The 21,688-nt window shown below is 43.9% G+C and overlaps 1 protein-coding gene across 6 annotated transcripts in view; it reads right to left on the bottom strand.

The window, feature by feature from the left end:
- The window catches only part of LOC142659548 (phosphatidylinositol-binding clathrin assembly protein-like), a 73,222-nt gene that overhangs the window by 35,836 nt on the left and 15,698 nt on the right, over positions 1-21,688 (bottom strand). For 5 of the 6 annotated variants that reach the window (XR_012850342.1, XM_075835795.1, XM_075835790.1 and 2 more), the window contains exons 7-9: positions 18,565-18,671; positions 17,975-18,016; positions 13,811-13,896 (exon numbers count right to left, since the gene is read on the bottom strand). Coding sequence is in view for 5 of the 6 variants with exons in the window: in XM_075835795.1 (XP_075691910.1) it covers positions 13,811-13,896; positions 17,975-18,016; positions 18,565-18,671 (235 nt within the window). In the remaining variant the exon portion in view is untranslated. The remainder of the gene's footprint in view (positions 1-13,810; positions 13,897-17,974; positions 18,017-18,564; positions 18,672-21,688) is intronic. The other variant, XM_075835792.1, reaches the window with a different exon arrangement.

Here is a 21,688-nt window from a genome sequence, read left to right as displayed (position 1 = left end):
GGGATGTCATCCTGAAAAGGGTGATGATCCTGCAAGTCCAAAGGCATGCAGAAGGGTTCCTTCCACTTCTCACAGCGCCAGCAGGATGGATCATTTTCAGGCATCAGGGCATGGAGAATTGAAGGGACTCTGTACCAACCCGCTGTCACTGAACCAGTCAGTGCCACTGACATGACGGATTCAGGTCACAGTGCTAGATACAGCTGCTCTGTATACAGAGATTTCAAAAGGTGTACATAGTCTTTAAGTGGGCACACACCTGTGCATTGGAACATCACAAAAGTGTGGGTCCCATAGTAGGGCGAGTGCGAAGAGGTTGTAGATGGGCTGTATCTAGCAAGGCAGGTGAGAAGGTAAAACCTTTATGCCACTCTTCCCAAGTTTCTTCCTTGCCATGTGGACACCAATTCACCACGAGATAAATGTGAAGCCAAGTAATGTGCTTTAAGATCAATCCTGCCATGAACATTTTTCATGTCTACTTTAGATTGGCATCGTTTTTTGAACATCCTTTTATTTTTCTAGGACGTTAGAAGGCTTATAACTTTAGCGGAAATGTCTCTATGCAGTAGTGTATGCTTAAGTCTAGATGGTTTACCAGTCCATATGAAGGAGCTTTGCACAGTAGTAGTTGATTTAAAAAGGGAAGTAGGTAGTTTAATGTGCATGGTTTGGAAGAAGTACAACACCCTAGGTTGGACATTTATCTTGAGATCTCTCAACATCCAAACCACGTAAAACTGCCTTTATCCCACCGGGAACGATCCTCTCCAACTGATTGAATAAGAAAGAGAACATTTTAAGTCACCGATGGGTCATAGGAGGTTGATACCAAGACATTTCAATGAATGGGTAACCCAACGCAAATTAAAAATTTCTTCTAGACTCAGATTTGGGGCAACAAAGAGTCCCATTTATGGCCTCAGATTGATCTTGAAGTTGGGAATACACTTGGAACTCAATCATGAAAATCAGCAACATTCTAGGACGGTTATTGAAGAATAAAAAAGGTAGTTAGAGTTAGCTGCAACTTTATAATCTATACCTCGAATGGTTCACACAGACAGTGCAGAGAAAAGCTTCCAAAAATGAATAAATCAAGACGAGGGCCATCATGGATAACAAGAGATAGCGAGGAAGTACAGCTGCATGGGCCCGCGAACATGGATATGTCAAAGTACCGGATGTGTGGAAGCAAAACATCACAGAACAGCAGGACATGGATAAGAATTAGAATAAGCCAAGAGCAAAATGTACAAACACAAGAGGCAATATAATAACTTGTGGTATATAAATAACGTGATTTGCTTAGCAAGGTGAGAAGTCCCGGTTTCTGTGAATATGTTCCCGCTTGCAAATTGATTAACGTCTTCACACAGAGTTTGAATATCTTGTTGGTGTGTTTGTTCTAGATGGTTAACAAGAGTCCACATCCCTCATATTGAGCACGAGAATGAGCTTTCTGAATTGAGCAGCTGCATATTTAGACTGCACAGTATGCAACAGAGGTGAGGGTGGAGGTAATTCCATCACACACAGAAGGGGAGAGGCAGCTTTCCCGTAGATTCGGGGTTAAGTCAATGTAATCTGGAGAATGAGGGTTTGGAGGGTTGGCAGCCCAAGCCAGACTCTCCTCTAGTACCACCGAGGAGGGCAGGGAGGCCCCATGTTGCCTACATCCAGTAAGACCGCTGACACGCAAGGAGAGAAGAGGAACCGGTGCATACCAGTGATGGTTTCAGGAAAACCAGCTGAAGGTAGAGGGGTTCACATGGAACCACAGCTTTTGTCGGTACATCACAGAAAGTTGAACTAGAGCAAGATTCAATGTTTTACAACTTTTTGCAAAATAAAATTACTTTTGTAAAAAGAACATATTTTGCCATGACTTTAATTTTTTCGTCGACGGAGCTATTATATGAGGGCTTGTTTTTTTTGCGAGACGAGCTATAGTTTTTATAGGCACCATTTCTGGATACATGCGACTTTTTGATCACTTTTTATTTCAATTTTTGTAGGGCAAAGTGACCAAACAGAAATTCTGGCATTTTTTACGTTTTTTTTTTACGCCGTTCACCGAGTGGAATAAATAACAATATTTTTATTGTTTAAGCCGTTACGGTCGCGGCGATAAAAAATATGCATGTTTTATTTTGATTTTTTCAATAATAAAAAGGACTTGATAAAGGGAAAAAGGGCGATTGTGTTTTATTTTATTACTTAAAATTGTTATTATATTTTTTTTCATATTTTTGGTTACTTTTTTTTTTTTTTTTACACTTTACTTTAGTCCCACTAGGGGACTTGAAGGTCCAACTGTCAGATTTTTTTTCTAATACATTGCACTACCTACGTAGTGTAATGTATTAGATCTGTTAGTCATTCACTGACAGCAAGCCGATTAGGCTTCGCCTCCGAGCGGGGCCTAAATCAGCTTCCGTAATGGCAAACCGGAGGTCTCCTGGTGTCATAATAGCAGTCGGTAGTCGTGCGATTGCAGGGCACAGCTGCCGATCTGCTAGCAACCACAAAGATGCAGCGATCGGATCCAACCGCTGCATTTGTGGGGTTAATGGCAGGGATCGGAGCTAGCTCCGGTTCCTGCCGTTACAGGTGGTTGTCAGCTGTAACATACAGGTGATATCTACCGCTGATGACGCCGGCTCATCTCCTGAGCCGGCGCCATCTTCCCGGCGACTACGGAAGCCTTTCAGGCCCTGCCTCCGGGCGGGGGCTGGAAGTTTTCCATGCTAGGCACACCGGGAGGCCAGTATCAGGCCTCCGGTTGCCATTGCAGCCACTGACACCCGGCGATTTCATTGCTGGGGTGTCGATGAGCTGCAAACACCTTAAATGTAGCCATCGGTTTTGACGGCTGAATTTAAGGGGTTAATGGCGGGGATTGAAGCCAACTTCGGTCCCTGCCGTTACAGCAGTAGGTCATCTGTCAGATACAGCGGACATCCGGGGATGATGGCACCGACTTCTGAGCCGGTGCCAAGCATTTGTCGTAAGTATACGAAATTTTGCGGGAAGCACTGGCTTTCCATGTCTTATACTTACCACAAATGTCAGGAAGGGGTCAAGTTAGTGGTAAAATTTGGTCGATACATTCAGTATTTAATTGTGAAAAACACCAAAACTTAGCATTTTTATCAATTTAAATGTATCTGCTCGTAGGACAGATAGTAATATCACACAAAATATTTACTAGTTAACATTTCCCATATGTCTACTTTTGATTGGCATCGTTTTTTGAACATCCTTTTATTTTTCTAGGACATTACAAGGCTTAGAACTTTAGCAGAAAATTCTCACATTTTCAAGAAAATTTCAAAAGGCTATTTTTACAGGGGCCAGTTCAGTTCTGAAGTGGCTTTGAGGGTCCCATACTTTACAAACACCCATAAATCACCCCATTTTAAAAACTGCACCGCTCAAAGTATTCAAAACAGCATTTAGAAAGTCTCTTAACCCTTTAGGCGGGATTCACACGACCGGGTCGTTCCCGAGCCCGAGTGTCGGCCGGTAAAATCGGCCATTTTGCCCGGCCGATTTGCATTAAGTTTTGCATCCGTGCCGGGCCGGGCAGATCCGGACAGTGACATCAGCGGCAACTCCTGAAGGGGAATCCCCATGTGTTCGGGGATTCCGCTTCAGGAGTTTCCCCTGATGTCACTGCCCAGATATGGACAGAGACATCAAGCGCTCTGTCCAGGAGCGGAATCCCCGAAAACACGAGGATTCCGCTCCTTCAAGGAGCTAAAGTGCGGCTAGCACATAGCAGAGCGGGGAGATACCTCCCCGCTCTGCTATAGTGGCGTCGCTATGGTAGTAGCAGCCGCACCTACGATGGCGCCGGGCCAGGGTGCTTTTCAAGCAGGGGAAGGGAGCCAGCGCAGCGCTCCCTTCCACCTGCTGTACACCCCCGGCCCTGTCACACAGTGTACAGCGATGCCACACATCCCGGTGATGGCCGTGTATTACCCGGCCCCATAGACTTCTATGGGGGCCGGGTACCCGGGCGAAGATAGAGCATGTCCTATTTTTTGACGGCCGGTTTTTCCGGCCGTCAAAAAAAAAAAAAAAAAAAAAAAAAAAAAAAAAAAAAAAAATCGGTCGTGTGAATAGCCCCATTAGGGGTCTATTATTCCTAATGCAGCCGGGTGCCGGCCGATTTATTAACGGCCGGCACCCGGCCGGGAAACCCTGCCGTGTGAATGAGGCCTTAGGCGTTTCACAAAAATGAAAGCACAGTGGGGCTGAAACTTACAAATTGAATTTTTTTTGCAGAAATTCATATTTAATAAAAAAAATAAAAAAATAAAAAATCTGTAAAACAGAAGGTATTACCAGAGAAACAACTCAATATTTATTGCCCAGATTCTGCAGTTTTTAGAAATATCCCACATGTGGCCCTAGTATGCTAATGCAATGAAGCACAGGCCTCAGAAGCGAAGGAGCACCTAGAGGATTTTAGGGCCTTGTTTTTGTTAGGACATATTTTAGGGACTATGTCCGGTTTGAAGAGGTCTTGTGATGCCAAAACAAAAGGAAACACCACAAAAAAGAACCCAATTTGGAAACTACACCCCACAAGGAATTCATCTAGGGGGCGTAGTGAGCATTTTGAATCCACAGGCGTTTTAGATTTTTTTAGAATTTGGACATGAAATTGAAAAATCATAATTTTTTCGAATAAAATGTCGTTTTAGTGAAGAAAAAAAACAACAATTTCCACAAGGAATAAAAGAAAAAAAAAGTCCCCTACAATTTGTAAAGCAACTTCTCTGGAGTACGGAAATACCCCAAATGGTCATAAACTGCGGTTTGGGGTCACAGCAAGGATCAGAAGAGAAGGAGCGCCATTTGGCTTTTGGAGAACAGATTTAGCTGGATTGGTTTCTTGACACCATGTCGCTTTTGGAGAGCCCCTAAAGTACCAGTACAGTGGAAACTACCCAAAAGTGACTCCATTTGGGAAACTACACCCCTTGAAGAATTCATCTAAGGGTGTAGTGAACATTTAAACCCTACAGGTGTTTCATAGATTTTATTAGAATTGGGCAGTAAAAATAAAAAAAACAAATCTTTTCCTCAATAAGACGAAGCTTTAGCTCAAAATGTTTTATTTTCTCAACAAAGGAAAAAAATAACCTCAGCATTTGTAATGCACTGTCTCCCGAGTACGGCTATACCCCATATGTGGTCAGAAAATTGCTGTTTGGGCACACGGCAGGACTCAGAAAGGAAGGCGTGCCATCTGGCTTTTGGAGTGCAGATATTGCTGGAGTGGTTTCTGGGCGCTATGTCGCATTTGCAAAGCAACTGTGGGACCAAAACAGTGGAAACCCCCCAGAAGTGACTCCATTTTGGAAACAAGACCCCTCAAGGTATTCACCTAGGGGTGTAGTGAGCATGTTAACCCTTCAGGTGTTTTACAGAAGTTAGTGTGCACTCAATGGTGTAGAGTGAAAACAGGAATTTTTCCATAGAGATGCCAATATGTGGTGCCCAGCTTGTGTCACCATAACACGACAGCTCTCCAATTATTATGCTGTGTTTCCCGGTTTTAGAAACACCCTAAATGTGGCCCTAATCTTTTGCCTGGATATTCGACCAGGCTCAGGAGTGAAAGCGTACCATGTAAAATTGAGGCCTAATTTGGCGATTTAAAAAGTATTGGTTCACAATTGCAGAAGCTCTGATGTGAAATAAAACAAAATCCTAAGTAGTGACCCCATTTTGGAAACTACACCCCTCAAAGCATTTATTACGGGGTGTAGTGAGCATTTTCACCCCACAGGCCTTTTCCATAAATTAATGCGCAGCGGATGGTGCAAAGTAAAAATAAAAATGTTCCCTAGACATGCAATTTCAGTGGCAAACATGTCGTGCCCATCTTGTGCCACTGGAGACACACCACAAAATTTGCTAAAAGGGTTCTCCCGGGTATGGCGATGCTATATATGTGGAAGTAAACTGCTGTTTTAGGCACTGTGTAGGGCTCAGAAGGGAGGGAGCGTCATTTGGCTTTTGGAGCGTGGATTTTGCTTGGTAGTAGATTTGTTTGGAGTTTTACTGGTATTTCAAGAGGCTCTGTCACCAGATTTTGCAACCCCTATCTCCTATTGCAGCAGATCGGCGCTGCAATGGAGATAAGAGTAAAGTTTTTTTTGTTTTTTTTTAAAACGAGCATTTTTGGCCAAGTTATGACCATTTTTATATTTATGTAAATTAGGCTTTCTAAAGTACAACTGGGCGTGTTTAAAGTAAAAGTACAACTGGGCGTGTATTGTGTTCGTTACATCGAGGCGTTTTTACTTATTTTACTAGCTGGGCGTTGTGTATAGAAGTATCAGCCACTTCTCTTCACAACGCCCAGCTTCTGGCAGTGCAAAGACACAGCGTGTTCTCGAGAGATCACGCTGTGACGTCACTCACTTCCTGCCCCAGGTCCTGCATCGTGTCGGACCAGAGGACACATCGGCACCAGAGGCTACATTTGATTCTGCAGCAGCAGCATCGGCGTTTGCAGGTAAGTCGATGTAGCTACTTACCTGCAAACGCTGATGCTGCTGCAGAATCAACTGTAGCCTCTGGTGCCGATGTGTCCTCGCTCGTCCGACACGATGCAGGACCTGGGGCAGGAAGTGAGTGACGTCACAGCGTGATCTCTCGAGAACACGCTGTGTGTCTGTGCACTGCCAGAAGCTGGGCGTTGTGTAGAGAAGTGGATGATACTTCTATACACAACGCCCAGCTAGTAAAAGAAGTAAAAACGCCCCGATGTAACGAACACAATACACGCCCAGTTGCACTTTAGAAAGCCTCATTTACATAAATATAAAAACGGTCATAACTTGGCCAAAAATGCTCATTTTTAAAAAAAAAAAAAAATGTTACTCTTATCTCCACTGCAGCGCCGATCTGCTGCAATAGGAGATAGGGGTTGCAAAATCTGGTGACAGAGCCTCTTTCAGTTTAAAATGTGGGGGTACATCTAAGGCCCCATTCACATCACGTTTGTACTATCCGCCGGGCGTATACTTTTTTTAAAATAAAAACGTCGACCATTGAAAATGTATACAAAACGTGTACCATTCTGTTTACGTCTGTTTTTTAGCTTGTACGTTTAGCATACACTCATACGTCGCTATACGCTTGTCCGTTTTTTACCTAAAAAAAAACAAAAAAATAAAAAAAACAGCCAAAACAAAGTTTTTCTTTGAAGTGAACATTGATAAAAAAAAATTGATAGATTTACTGTATGTTAAACGGATACAAACATATAGCATTACGTTTGCGTACATCGTCTATTGGGATCAATGCTAAAAAAACTTTAGCAGACTACGCTTTTGAGTACTTTAAAAAAAAAAAAAAACAGTATCCCAACGTAAACCATGATAAACCTTGACCAAGCGGATGCTATTTTGTAACGATCCGTGGGTATCTGGACCCACTAGGCCACACCGTCGTAGTGGAGTAGCAGCTGGCCAAACAGTCCTAGTACTATAGTACTTTCAATAGTCCAGACACTAACGGAGGCTCGGCACAGATGAACTTGTAGACACCAGACGTGGTGTATATCAGCAGGCGTGACCGGTGACAACACGACTCCAACAGGTTAAGGCACAGGAACAGATACAGCAGGGATACAGGTAGCAGGGCACGGGAAAAACAGGAAGAGCATAACACTAAGGGAAAATTTGCGAAGACTAAACATGGGTAAAACACAACGCTCAGGCAATGAAGGAAGGGGCAAGGCCCTTCTTCTAGTCCAGGGTGATCATGGGTTAATTGATTATTCTTTTCATGTTCGCACTTGGCCCTTTAAGGCCGGGCGCGAGCACCCGATGGGAACCACTGAAGCAAGGCAGAAGGGAGTGCTGGCGTCTCCTAGGAAGGAGATGCCGGCCAGCACTCATGGCCACGGCTGTCGAATGGCGAGTAGGAACGGACAGTCCGCGGCCATGGCTGTTACAGTATCCCCCCTCTTACACCCCCTCTTCTCAGGACCAGAGCAAGATAGAAACTTCCTAATGAGTGTAGGGGCATCAAGGTTCTCTTCTGGCTCCAAGGACCTCTCCTCTGGACCAAACCCCTTTCAATCCACCAAATAAAAAGTTCTTCCTCCTACTTTTTTGAAGTCCAGGATCTCCATAACCTCGAACACGTCGGATGAACCGCTGGGAGACAATGCGGGACCACTAGTCTTACTATTGCGTTTCAGGACCACAGGCTTCAGGAGGGACACATGAAGGTGTTGGGGATTCTGAGGGTAGGAGGCAGCCGAAGTTTATAGGAGACAGGGTTCATTTGTTGCTGTATCTCAAAGGGTCCAAGGAACCAGGGAGCAAACTTGTAGGGAGGCAACTTTAGCCGGATATTCCTAGAGGACAGCCAGACTTGGATACCCGGCAGATACTGAGGCAGCTCTCTTCTCGTAGTATCCACCTTTCACTTCATGCGATCGACTGCCTGCAGAATAGAGGACCGGGTTTGCAGTCTCCAAATGCAGAGTCAGCTGCGGGTATCTTGGGATGTAGCCGAAACAGGAAGAGGGATGCGTGGATGTTGGCCATACACAATGTAGAATGGTGTAGAAGCAGTGGACTCACTTGTGTGGTTGTTGTACGAGAACTCGGCCCATGGAAGAAGCTGTATCCAGCCATCATGCCACGTGGAGATGAAGTGTCAAAGATAATTCTCCATGATTGGGTTAATCCTCTCGACTTGGCCATTGGACTGGGGATGGTAGGCTAAAGAAAAGTCCAACTTCACATCTACGAGTTTACAGAGGGCTCTCCAGAATTTCGAGGTGAACTGGACCCCCCCCCTCCCCACCGATCAGACACAATATGAAGAGGCAAGCCATGTAAGCGGAACATGTGTTGGATGAAGAGGTTAGCCAATCGAGAAGCAGAAGGTAGGCCGGTCAGCGGAACTAAATGAGCCATCTTAGAGAACTTGTCCACCACCACAACCATATTGCATCCTGCAAAGGAAGGAAGGTCTGTGACAAATTCCATTGCTATATGCTGCCAGGGAGCATTGGGCAAAGGCGGAGGTTGGAGCAGACCTGCAAGCTTGGAGTGAGCAACTTTGTTGGAAGCGCACACAGTGCAGGATAACTTTGGCAATATCTTTGGGCAGTGTGGGCCACCAGAAATGACGGGTAATCAGATCTCAGGTTTTACGAGCACTAGCGTGCCCAGCCAGTTTGGAGCTGTGCCCCCAGCGAAAGATTCTCCTCCTGTCTGCCAACTGCAAGCTAGAGATATCCCTCCGGGGAGGATTTTTGTGCGGAGGATTAACAGAAACAATACAGGACGGATCAATGATCTTTGCGGAGACTCCACGGTGTCCTGTGTTTCGAATGACCTGGAAAGGGCATCAGCCCTCACATTTTTGTCAGCAGGACGGTAGTGGAGCACAAACTGGAACGGGGTGAAGAACAGCGACCACCTGGCTTGACGGGGGTTCAGCCGTTGGGCCAACTGGAGATAGGTGAGGTTCTGGTGCTCGGTATATATCAGGATGGGGTGAGCTGCGCCCCCTAGTAGATGTCTCTACTCCTCCAGAGCCACTCCCAATACCCACTAGAGTAATTGCGCTCTGCAGGAGAAAAAATATATAAAAAAAATTATCGAATAATAGCCACATACAACTGCCTTCCCTTTGGAACCAGAAGTGCACCTGTACCAACAGAGTAGGCGTCCACCTCCAACGAAGACTGTCGACATTCGTCAGGATGATGGAGGGTCGAGGCGGACGTGAAGGCATTCAAGGCTACTGAATGCAGATTCTGCCTCTGGAGTCCACATCTTGGCGTTCATACCTTTTTTGGTGAAGTTAGAGATGGGAGCCTTCAGTGAAGAGAAGTTTGGGATAAACTGCAGGTAGAAGTTGGCGAATCCCAAAAAACGCTGTATGGACCACAGGCCCTGAGGACGTGGCCATTCCAGGACAGACTTTACCTTCTCAGGATTCATCGTGAGACCTTGATCCGAGATGACGTAGCCCAGGAAGGGTAGATAACTTTTATCAAAAACTCACTTCTTCAGGTTGGCATACAGACGATTCTCCCTTAAACACAGCAGAACTTGATGAACATGCCTCCAATGAGTCATCTGATCTGGAGAGAAAATCAGAATATCATAGAGATAGACCACGACACAGACAGAGAAGATCTCGGTAGAGATCAACGAATTTCAGGAAGACCACGGGAGCGTTACACAGACCAAAAAGCATCACCAGGTATTCATAGTGCCCGTCTCGAGTGTTAAACGCCGTCTTCCACTCGTCACCTTGACGGATTCGGTTCAAATTTTTTGCCTCACACAAGTCTAATTTAGAAAAAAAACCTTGGCTCCTCGTAGGCGGTCAAATAGTTTGGAAATTAGTGGCAACAGATATTTGTTCCAGACCGTGGTAATCAATGCAAGGACTAAGAGATATGTCTTTTTTCTTGACAAAGAAGAACCCAGCCCCAAACGGGGAGGATGATTTTTTTTCAATCCGGGTGGCTAGAAGAATGAGGTCATCCAGGGTAGGTGACAGATCATGAGCGGCAAGCTCGTCTTTAATTTTAGAAGATACTCCCTGCCAGAATGTAACCACCAAGGCCTCGTTCTATGACAGCTCTTCCGCCAGGGTGCGGAACTGAATGGCGTACTCGCCCACGGAGGTGCCCCCTGGCGAAGGATCAGAAGAAATGCAGCTGCTGAGGAGACTCTTCCGGGTTCTTCATATACCGTGTGAAAAGTCTGTAGGAAACACTGGAAGTCATGGGTCTCCAGTCCCTGCCGTTCCCAGATAGGATTCACCCATGAAGGGGCCTTGCAAGTAAGGAGTTAGACCATAAATGCGATCCTTGCACCATCACAAGAAAACGCTCCGGCATGTAGACTGAAGTGGATCTGGCACTGGTTTAGAAATCCCCTGCAGGTCCTCGCGTCTCCGTCGAAGCGGTAGTGGCAGCGAGAATCGGGAGTCAGCACTGGTACTGACAGGAGGTGTAGCAGGAGGAACAGCAAGAGCAATAGGAACGGCTGCTGTCATGAATGCAGCATGCGCATCCAGCCGATGTGTAATGACGTTCACCGCGTGGAGGAGTTGGTCCTGACGTAATCGGCAGACTAGCATATCCGCCTGCATGACTTGTGATGTCGACAAGGTCATGGGTTGACCAGCGGGGTCCATGACTTGAGCATACTATCACGATCCGTGGGTATGTGGACCCACTTGGCCGAACCGATGTAGCAGCTGGCTAAACAAACAGTCCTACTACTATAGTACCTTTAATAGTCCAGACCGTACTTACGTAAAAAGAATGTATTTTTTCTGTTGCCATGTTGTGAGAACCATAAACTTACATTTTTTTCGTCTACGGAGCTTTATGAGGGGTTGTTTTTAAGCGAGAAGAGTTATAGTTTTTCTTATAGGTACCATTTTTGGACTTTTTGATCACTTTTTATTCCAATTTTTGTAGGGCAAAGTGACCAAAAATTCTGTTGTTCTTTTTTAGGAGGTTTTTTTTTACGCTGTTCACCGCATGGAACAAATAACGTTAATATTTTTATAGCTCAGGCCGTTACAGTCGCGGCAATACCAAATATGTATTGTTTCTTTTTTCAATAATAAAAAAGGCAAGCAAAAAAAAAAAAAAAAAAAAAACGCTTGCGGGAAAGAGAAGTGACATGCCCTATCTTGAGACGTTTTTCGCCTAAAAAAAAAACCATTGAAATCCACTAATTATACACACAGATATTCTAAGAATGCCAAAACCTCACTTTTGCTTTCTTAAATATTCAGATATGAAGTTTAACAACATTTGTTAAATGACCGACAGCACTGTAGTTGTTTAATAAAATTAATCCTCAAAAAATACAACTTGCCTAATAATTGTGCACACAGTGTACTCAGACATTTATTATCTTAATTCCACAGATCTAATGGACTACTAAAAATAGTTTCTCTGTACATAAATGCTGTTAATAGCAGTTTGTTTTTAATGTAATTTTCAGTGTTTCCAGCATATAGAAATTCATTTTTCATCTTTTTTGCTTCTCTGTGTTCCCCTTGGTGCTGCTGCTATCCACGGTATACACTCCCTTAGAAACCAATGAAAGTATAATGAAAAAACAAAAGACCGAGTGGGCATGTCAGGATGCAGTGAACAGAGAATCACTATGTAGAGAAGTAGCTGGTGGGGGGGGTAGTGCCTGAGCTTTCTTGTCCACCAGCACTCAGCTTAGAAGGTGGACGTGCACATGGCTGTATACTTTGAACACCAGACGGCACCATACTATGGGAGTAAATGTCAAAACTCTTCACTGTAAATAGAAAACATTGGTTTGTTTTTACGATCTATACAATGAATATAATTTTTAAAGGTGGGACAACCCCTTTACCCGAGACCTCAATATCACACTTCTTTGAGTGCTAAAATAAAAAAGGATAGAAAACACTCCTGCAAATTCATCTTAGACAGTATATGAATTTGTACACTTTTGGGGAGACTGGAATGAGTTAAGGGGACCTTTGCAAGTTTTTTGTTCACCGTCTTTAGCTACATTTCCTTTGCATACAATGAGGGAAGGGGGTGAATATTGCAATGGACATATATTTCACAGAATTATTTGTGTTCGTATGTATAATGTTTGTAAGTCGTGGCATAATGAAGAATTTGTTCCCTCTATTTTTATTAACACCAATATACACAATACTTTACTACACATATTAAAGTCTTCTCAAACAGGTCCTCCACCAAAGTGTATTTTAGTTTAAAAAAAAATCTTTTTTAATATTATAGCTGGAGATGGGGAATGGTACACCTTGACTGCTGCCAAGCTAGTCACTACACTGGCACTTCTGCTTTGGGCAGACAGCCGAGTCATTTGAGACAGACTGGGTACTGAGGAAACACTGCCTAACAACTCTCAGACTACGCAAGTCATCAGTTTAAGGGTATGTTCACACAAAGTGTTTTCAGCCGTTTTTCTGGCCGTAAACTTCCTGAAAAACCGGAAGCAGAACGCCTACAAACATCTGCCCATTGATTTCAATGGGAAATACAGCGTTCTGTTTCGACGAGGTGTTTTTTTACGCCTCGTTTTCCAAAAACGACACGTAAAAAGACGCCCGCGAAAAAGTGCATGTCACTTCTTGGGACGTTTTTTCATTGACTGTATAGAAAAACCGCTCCAAAAACGGCCGTAAAAAATGCAGTGAAAAACGCGACCGATTAAAAAACGTCTGAAAATCAGGAGCTGAAAAACAGCTCCGTATTTTCAGCCGTTTTTGAGTTTGTGTGTGCACATACCCTAACAGTTTCGTTTAAGGCACAAGTACAGAGAACGGATAATAGAGGCTTGGTGGAACTTAAGCCACCCCTTTCTCTTACACACTATTACACATTATTTTTGTGAAAAAATAAAATAAAAATACACCAGGGAAGACCTAGTTAAAAAGGTTAAAAACAATAAAAGCCAATTCTGAAGAGTAGTTTTTCTTGTTATACCGCAAAATATCATCAAGGCCTAAATTAGAGGACAGATCACAAATCTTGGTGCTGAAAGTGTGGGATAAATGTGTGCGTGTTGTTACATGTGACAGGTAGGGGTCTACCGATCTGTCATTTGAATGAGGAATAATAAAGATTGCAGAATTGTTGAACATTACAAAATGAAAAAATAAAATAAAAAAAATGTGTGACAAAATCGAGTGGAGATGATGAACATTTAATCAAGAATCTAACTAAAAAAGAAGTCCACTTGGTAGTATGAGAGCACTTTGTGTAACTCACCGACTAGCAGCTGAGAGTTCCTTTGTTTTTTTCCCTTCAAGGGATGCCAAGTGCTGTTCAAGTGCTTCCAGCAAACTGCTGGGTGCCTGCAGATGAATAGTTATTAATTAGATGCCCTATCTGAGAAAAAAGTCATTGCAAAAGTTGTAGAAGACAAAAATACCTGCATTTAACATTGTTTGTTTTTTTCGCCTCTCACTTTTATCGTATGTAAAAGAATTTGTTGAAGTGTAACATTAGCAGACAAACTTTAGGATTTCATCTAAACACATTTAGGTCTCATTCAGATGAACGTGTGCATGGAAATCACGTGCAGCACACGGACCCATTGATTTCAATGGGGCCGTTCACACATGCAGGAGTTTTCACGCAGCGAGAGTCCGTTGCGTGAAATTCACTGCATGTCCTATATTGGTGCGTTATCACGCACATACGCGCCCATTGAAGTCAAACCATGCACCGCACACGGATGAACATACGTGTTCGGTGTGTGATTTGAACATCAATTCAATTATCATTTTTCAAAAAGGGTTTTGTGAGTGCGTGAATAACGCATGCCACTCGCAAAGCACACTGATGCATAACGCAACACACACGGACCAGATTCACACAAATTTTTCACGCGTATGAATCTGATACGCTCGTGTGAACGTAGACTTAGGCAGAGTTCACACCTGCGTTGGTCTTTGTTCTGCTCAGTCAGAGGAGAACGGAAACACCGGAAGCATCGGTTCCCTTTCACAACGGACACAACCAGCAGCCGACGGAACCTATTGACTTTAATGGATTTCTGTCAGGTTGTCTGTGGTTTTAACACGTATAACGTGCTATTTTTTCTGGTATTTTTCGGCTGGATCTGCGACGGAGGCCCCTAATAGAGACTCCAACGCAGATGTGAACAGGGCCTTACTCAGACAAGCAGAAACAATCAAATAATAACCTGCAGGGCTGATGAGAATAGAATAATATTGGGTGCAATTATCTTCCAAATACAATAGACAGAGTCTCCCGTGATATTTAAAAAGATCTTTGTGAAGTATGACACAGTAATGCCCTGTTCACAACTCGTCTGTGATTTGCATTCAGTATACACATCAATAGCACTTCCGGACTTATAGGTTGACGTGCCCATAGTGTTAATTAGCCAACCGCATGCCAAAAGAATGTCCTTTTGGCAAGAACATCCTGAAGAAAAACAAACCACACTATGTAGTCTGTTATTTTAGAATGGGCGTTAACGACAGGTACATGCAAATGTTTAAACATATTGAACATAAGCCCCTAACGCAGTGTGAACAGAGCCTAAAGCACCTCTAGTACAGTACTTCTGAAGAGACATGACACATTATACACATTTTGTGCACCTAGTCCGAATCATGTAGACCTGTTAAAAGGGATTATCCAACCTATATATCAGTTATCAAGTCACTGCAAAAAAAGCATCAAATCCAGATAGACTTAAAAGGGTTGTCAGGTTTTTTTTTTTTTTTGAACATACATGTATTAGAAATTCTGCTCACACACCTCACTTATAGTGCATGAGGCCCCTGTCAAATTAGAATGGTATAGCCCAAAGAATAGTCCTGTGCAATACATCCACAATCTAACTGAATATGACGTCAGTCATGTGAACACACACACTTTGGGGCAACAGAGGACACATCCATGGGCTAAGTGAATAGGACTTATGGTGGAATAATGATGAGCAACTACTTCACTGTGCCTGCAATTACGGTCTCTAGATGATTTATAAAATGCCTGCCTGTCTGAGAAGTTGTCATGTTGTTAACGTTAAATAAAATAAATAAATTAAAAAAAAAAAAAAACAGACAGGGAGAAGAATGTAAAAGCTGCTCCTCACAGACATGACGATTTTGCTGTAGGTAGAAATACTTTATAACTTCTGCTCCTCAATAATCTATTATTCACCAGGACAGTGTTATTTAAAGGCCAGTGGTCACATGACTGCCGCTATCTTTAGTTCATTCAGTTATCCAATGGATGCATTTCTATGGCCTAATCTGTGGGCTTTACCATTTATTTATTTTTAGACAGAGGCATCTGCACGGATAAGAAAGATATGTGAGCAGAATTTGAAATTATATATATATATATATATATATATATACACACACACATACAGTGAAGGAAATAAGTATTTGATCCCTTGCTGATTTTGTAAGTTTGCCCACTGTCAAAGACATGAACAGTCTAGAATTTTTAGGCTAGGTTAATTTTACCAGTTAGAGATAGATTATATAAAAAAAAAAATAAAAAAAAACAGAAACTCACATAGTCACAATTATATATATTTATTTGCATTGTGCACAGAGAAATAAGTATTTGATCCCCTACCAACCATTAAGAGTTCAGCCTCCTCCAGACCAGTTACACGCTCCAAATCAACTTGATGCCTGCATTAAAGACAGCTGTCTTACATGGTCACCTGTATAAAAGACTCCTGTCCACAGACTCAATTAATCAGTCTGACTCTAACCTCTACAACATGGGCAAGACCAAAGAGCTTTCTAAGGATGTCAGGGACAAGATCATAGACCTGCACAAGGCTGGAATGGGCTACAAAACCATAAGTAAGACGCTGGGTGAGAAGGAGACAACTGTTGGTGCAATAGTAAGAAAATGGAAGACATACAAAATGACTGTCAATCGACATCGATCTGGGGCGCCATGCAAAATCTCACCTCGTGGGGTATCCTTGAGCCTGAGGAAGGTGAGAGCTCAGCCGAAAACTACACGGGGGGAACTGGTTAATGATCTCAAGGCAGCTGGGACCACAGTCACCAAGAAAACCATTGGTAACACATTACGCCGTAATGGATTAAAATCCTGCAGTGCCCGCAAAGGTCCCCCTGCTCAAGAAGGCACATGTACAGGCCCGTCTGAAGTTTGCAAATGAACATCTGGATGATTCTGAGTGTCATTGGGAGAAGGTGCTGTGGTCAGATAAGACTAAAATTGAGCTCTTTGGCATTAACTCAACTCGCCGTGTTTGGAGGAAGAGAAATGCTGCCTATGACCCAAAGAACACCGTCCCCACTGTCAAACATGGAGGTGGAAACATTATGTTTTGGGGGTGTTTCTTTGCTAAGGGCACAGGACTACTTCACCGCATCAATGGGAGAATGGATGGAGCCATGTACCGTCAAATCCTGAGTGACAACCTCCTTCCCTCCACCAGGACATTAAAAATGGCTCGTGGCTGGGTCTTCCAGCACGACAATGACCCGAAACATACAGCCAAGGCAACAAAGGAGTGGCTCAAAAAGAAGCACATTAAGGTCATGGAGTGGCCTAGCCAGTCTCCAGACCTTAATCCCATCGAAAACTTATGGAGGGAGCTGAAGATCCGAGTTGCCAAGCGACAGCCTCAAAATCTTAATGATTTACAGATGATCTGCAAAGAGTGGGCCAAAATTCCATCTAACATGTGTGCAAATCGCATCATCAACTACAAAAAATGTCTGACTGCTGTGCTTGCCAAAAAGGGTTTTGCCACCAAGTATAAAGTCTTGTTTGCCAAAGGGATCAAATACTTATTTCCCTGTGCACAATGCAAATAAATATATATAATTTTGACTATGTGATTTTCTGTTGTTTTTTTTATATAATCTATCTCTCACTGGTAAAATTAACCTAGCCTAAAAATTCTAGACTGTTCATGTCTTTGACAGTGGGCAAACTTACAAAATCAGCAAGGGGTCAAATACTTATTTCCTTCACTGTATGTAAGAAATCTGTATGAATTCCTAATCTATAAATAAATTGAAAGAAAAAAAAAAGTGGACAAACACTTTAAGTCTTTGCACTACTTGCATCAGTAAGTGATCGCAGAAATTAATTTTCATATAAAGCAGCTATTTTCCCCCATTATTTCAATAAGAGAACAATGTGGCGCTGTGTTACAATGGTTACGTTCTGGATCATGGAAAAAAAAACACCACAATTATTTAAGGTGGATATAGGAAGTCACCAGTTCACATGAATGTATTTCCATATAAAAAGTATATATGGAAGAGAAAGCTTCTCATGATTATGGTTTATGGATAAAGCAAGAAAAAACAAAAAAAACAAACCAAAACAGAGACCTGGAAGGAATGTGAAATGAAAAGAAAATAATTAAATGAATGTGAAATGCACACTGACCTGAGTAAGATCTGGAATGTCACCCTGATCAATTCCAACTTGCTGAATTCACAAAAAAGGGAGGGGGGGAGAAAAGTGTACATTATTTCATGCAGCGGCAATGGAGAGTGCTGTGGATATTGAATGCTTACACGCACAGTATGAGGGTAAAAGGGACTTTATTAACTGAATGGACCGGTACAGTGGCACTCGCTGACAAAAAAGCAAAGATACAAGAACCAGGCAATTTAAACTTGCAAATATGCGCCAACATCATGCGGTTTTTGCTAGTGCAATTCAAAACGCAAACATCAGAAGCAGAAAAAGGAATCAAGCTTGATGTATTCATTCCATTTGGCAAGGAATAATGTATACACGTAAATAGAGCAAGGGAGAAAAACTTGCAAGTTGCTGTTGAAAAACCTGAAGAAAAGTGAGAATGGCATCAAGCAGTAATGCATTAGCGGTGTACAATTGTATTTGCATTCGTTAAACATTGGCATTTCCAGACCTCTTAATAGCATTCAATTTGTATCATGCATGACACATGCTACTGTACCAGTACCAAGAGCTACATAACGCCCCTTTGATGCAAGGATAACAATACTGACCTCAGCCACTTTGAGAAATTCTGACAATTTGGTCATTCGAGCAAGAAATTTCTTATATATATCCAAGGCTTCTTTACACTGGTTCTTTTTCATATCAAAGTATTTTTCTACAGTAGACAAAATAAATAAAATTATACATCTGAATTTTACAAGTGAGACCAGTGAATGGTTACATATACACACACATTATATATATATATATACATACACATATACACACACACACACACACACACACACACACACACACACACAGGGCCGCCATCAGGAATTTCAGGGCCCCCTACAGCTAAATTTTCGGGGCCCCCCTACCGTGGCACCGCCTGTTAACGGTACTCCGTCCAGCACTATATCATGGTACCCAGGGCCGCCATCAGGGGGGGTATTAGGAGTACTGATGTGAGAGGCCCGGCCAAACCTAATTGAAAGGGGGGCCCGGCAAACTGCCGCGACTTGCCTTTGGTAGAAAAAAAACAGGCCCCTGCAATGGGGCCCGTTTTTTTCACCAAAAGAATGTCATGAGCTGCGGGCCCCCCTTTCAATTAGGTTTGGCCGGGCCTCTCACATCAGTACCCCTAATACCCCCCCTGATGGCGGCCCTGGGTAGCATGGGGGTCGTCATGGGGGCCGTCAAACACCGCCGCCCGTGCGACCGATCACGCGCACCCGCAAACTCCCGCGCATGCGCACCGGCGACCGCCTGGAACCGCGCACCGAATTTTGACCTGCCCACACTATCTTGCCGCGTTTTTTGCCTGCGGCGATTGAGGACAGCAGACAGAAAACGCAGCGAAAAATGCATTTTCTGCCTCCCATTGATTTCGATGGGAGGTCAGAGGCGGAACCGCGGCAAGAAAGGACGTGCTGCTTTTTCTTTTTTCCGCGACTGGCTCCCATTGATTTCAGATTAAATCAATGGGAGGCGGTTTTGGAAGTTGGTTGGTGCTGATTCTGACGCAGTGTCCGAGTCAATATCAAGGCCCAAAAACTCTGTGAACTGGGCCTTATTGTTAGGGCTTATTCAGACGAACGTGTAATACGTCCGTGCAACGTGTGTGATTTTCACGCGCCTCGCACGGACCTGTGTTACTCTATGGGGCCGTTCAGACTGTCAGTGATTTTCACGCAGCGTGAGTCCGCTGCGTAAAACTCACGACATGTCCGATATTTGTGCATTGTTCGCACATCACGCACCCATTGAAGTCAATGGGTGCGTGAAAATCACGCCCAGCACTTCCGCAGCCGTATAAACTATGAATGAAAACAGAAAAGCACCACGTGCTACAAACATACAAACAGAGTGTCATAATGATGGCGGCTGCGCGAAAATCACGCAGCCGCGCATCATACGCTGCTGACACACGGAGCGGTTATGGACCTTTTGCAAGCGCAAAACGCCACGTTTTTGCGCGTGCAAAAAGCACACGCTCGTGTAAATCCGGCCTTAGGGTAGGAACACACTCGGCATGAACGCTGCGGATTTTATGCAACACATTTTATTGTGGATAATCCGCAGCGTATTACAGTCGCAGCCGAGTGGATGAGATATGAACAAATCTCATCCACACGCTGCAAAAATAATGGACCTGCAGTGTGGCTTTTTAAGGCGCAGCATGTCAATGTACTCTGTGGAATCGCTGCTCCTCTGTTGCGGAAATGCTGCGGTTCTGCCGCAAAAATCACAAATGAGAAAGAAAAAAAAAGGTACTTTTTAAAATTTATAAAAAAGTTTAGACTTGCCCCGGCCGTAGTCCTGGTGACGCGATCCTCTATTCTTAGCGCAGCTCGGCCTCCTGTCATGACGTTTCATCCCATGTGACTGCTGCAGCGGTCACATGGTCTACAGCGTCATCCCAGGAGGCGGGGCTACGTTCAGAAGAGAGAGACGCGTCACCAGGACTACGGCCGGGGCAAGTCTAAACTTTTTTTTCCCTGCAGGATTCCCGCAGCGGACATGCCTCACCAAACCTGCGCCACTATTTGGTGCGGTTTTGCTGGCAGAATTCCCTGCGGCTACCGGGGCGGATAAGCGGTGGAGTTTTACTCAGCATATCCGCCTAGTGTGTCCCTTATGATGTCGCTCCTGGAGCTGCTGCCGGTCTCTAAATAGGCAATTGGTTCAGTAGAATTTGGAATAATTTTTTTTTGTGAACCAGCTTAAAAAAATACAAAACTTTTGTGTTAGGGCCTGTTCACATCACCGTTCGCTTCCGTTCCGTCTGAGGTTTCTGTCGGGTGAACCCCGCAACGGAAAGTGAAAGTGACAGCACAGCTTCTGTTTCAGTCACCATTGATCTCAATGGTGACGGAAACATCGCTAATGGTTTCCGTTCGTCACCATTCCGGCTGGTTTTCGGACGGAATCAATAGCGCAGTCGACTACGCTAATGGTGACGGAAACGGAAGCTGTGCTGTCACTTTCACTTTCCGTTGCGGGGTTCACCCGACAGAAACCTCAGACGGAACCCCGGAACGGAAGCGAACGGTGATGTGAACAGGCCCTAACACAAAAGTTTTGTATTTTTTTTAAGCTGGTTCCCAAAAAAAAATAATTCCAAATTCTACTGAACCAACTGCCTATTTAGAGACCGGCAGCAGCTCCAGGAGCGACATCATAAGGAATACACTAGGCGGATATGCGGAGTAAAACTACACAGCTTATCCCCCCCGGTACCCGCAGGGAATTCTGCCAGCAAAACCGCACCAAATAGTGGCGCAGGTTTGGTGAGGCATGTCCGCTGCGGGAATCCTGCAGGGAAAAAAAAGTTTAGACTTGCCCCGGCCGTAGTCCTGGTGACGCATCGCTCTTCTGAACGTAGCCCCGCCTCCTGGGATGACGCTGTAGACCATGTGACCGCTGCAGCAGTCACATGGGATGAAACGTCATGACAGGAGGCCGGGCTGCGCTAAGAATAGAGGATCGCGTCACCAGGACTACGGCCGGGGCAAGTCTAAACTTTTTATCAATTTAAAAAAGTACCTTTTTTTTTTCTCATTTGTGATTTTAGCGGCAGAACCGCAGCATTTCCGCAACAGAGGAGCGGCGATTCCACAGAATACATTGACACGCTGCGGCTTAAAAAGCCACACTACAGGTCCATTTTTTTTGCAGCGTGTGGATGAC

This window comes from Rhinoderma darwinii, chromosome 8 (assembly GCF_050947455.1).
Source record: "Rhinoderma darwinii isolate aRhiDar2 chromosome 8, aRhiDar2.hap1, whole genome shotgun sequence".
Classification (NCBI taxonomy): Eukaryota; Metazoa; Chordata; class Amphibia; order Anura; family Rhinodermatidae; genus Rhinoderma; species Rhinoderma darwinii.
Note: the sequence above shows the minus strand (reverse complement) of the source record. Positions and strands in the feature narration are given on the sequence as shown.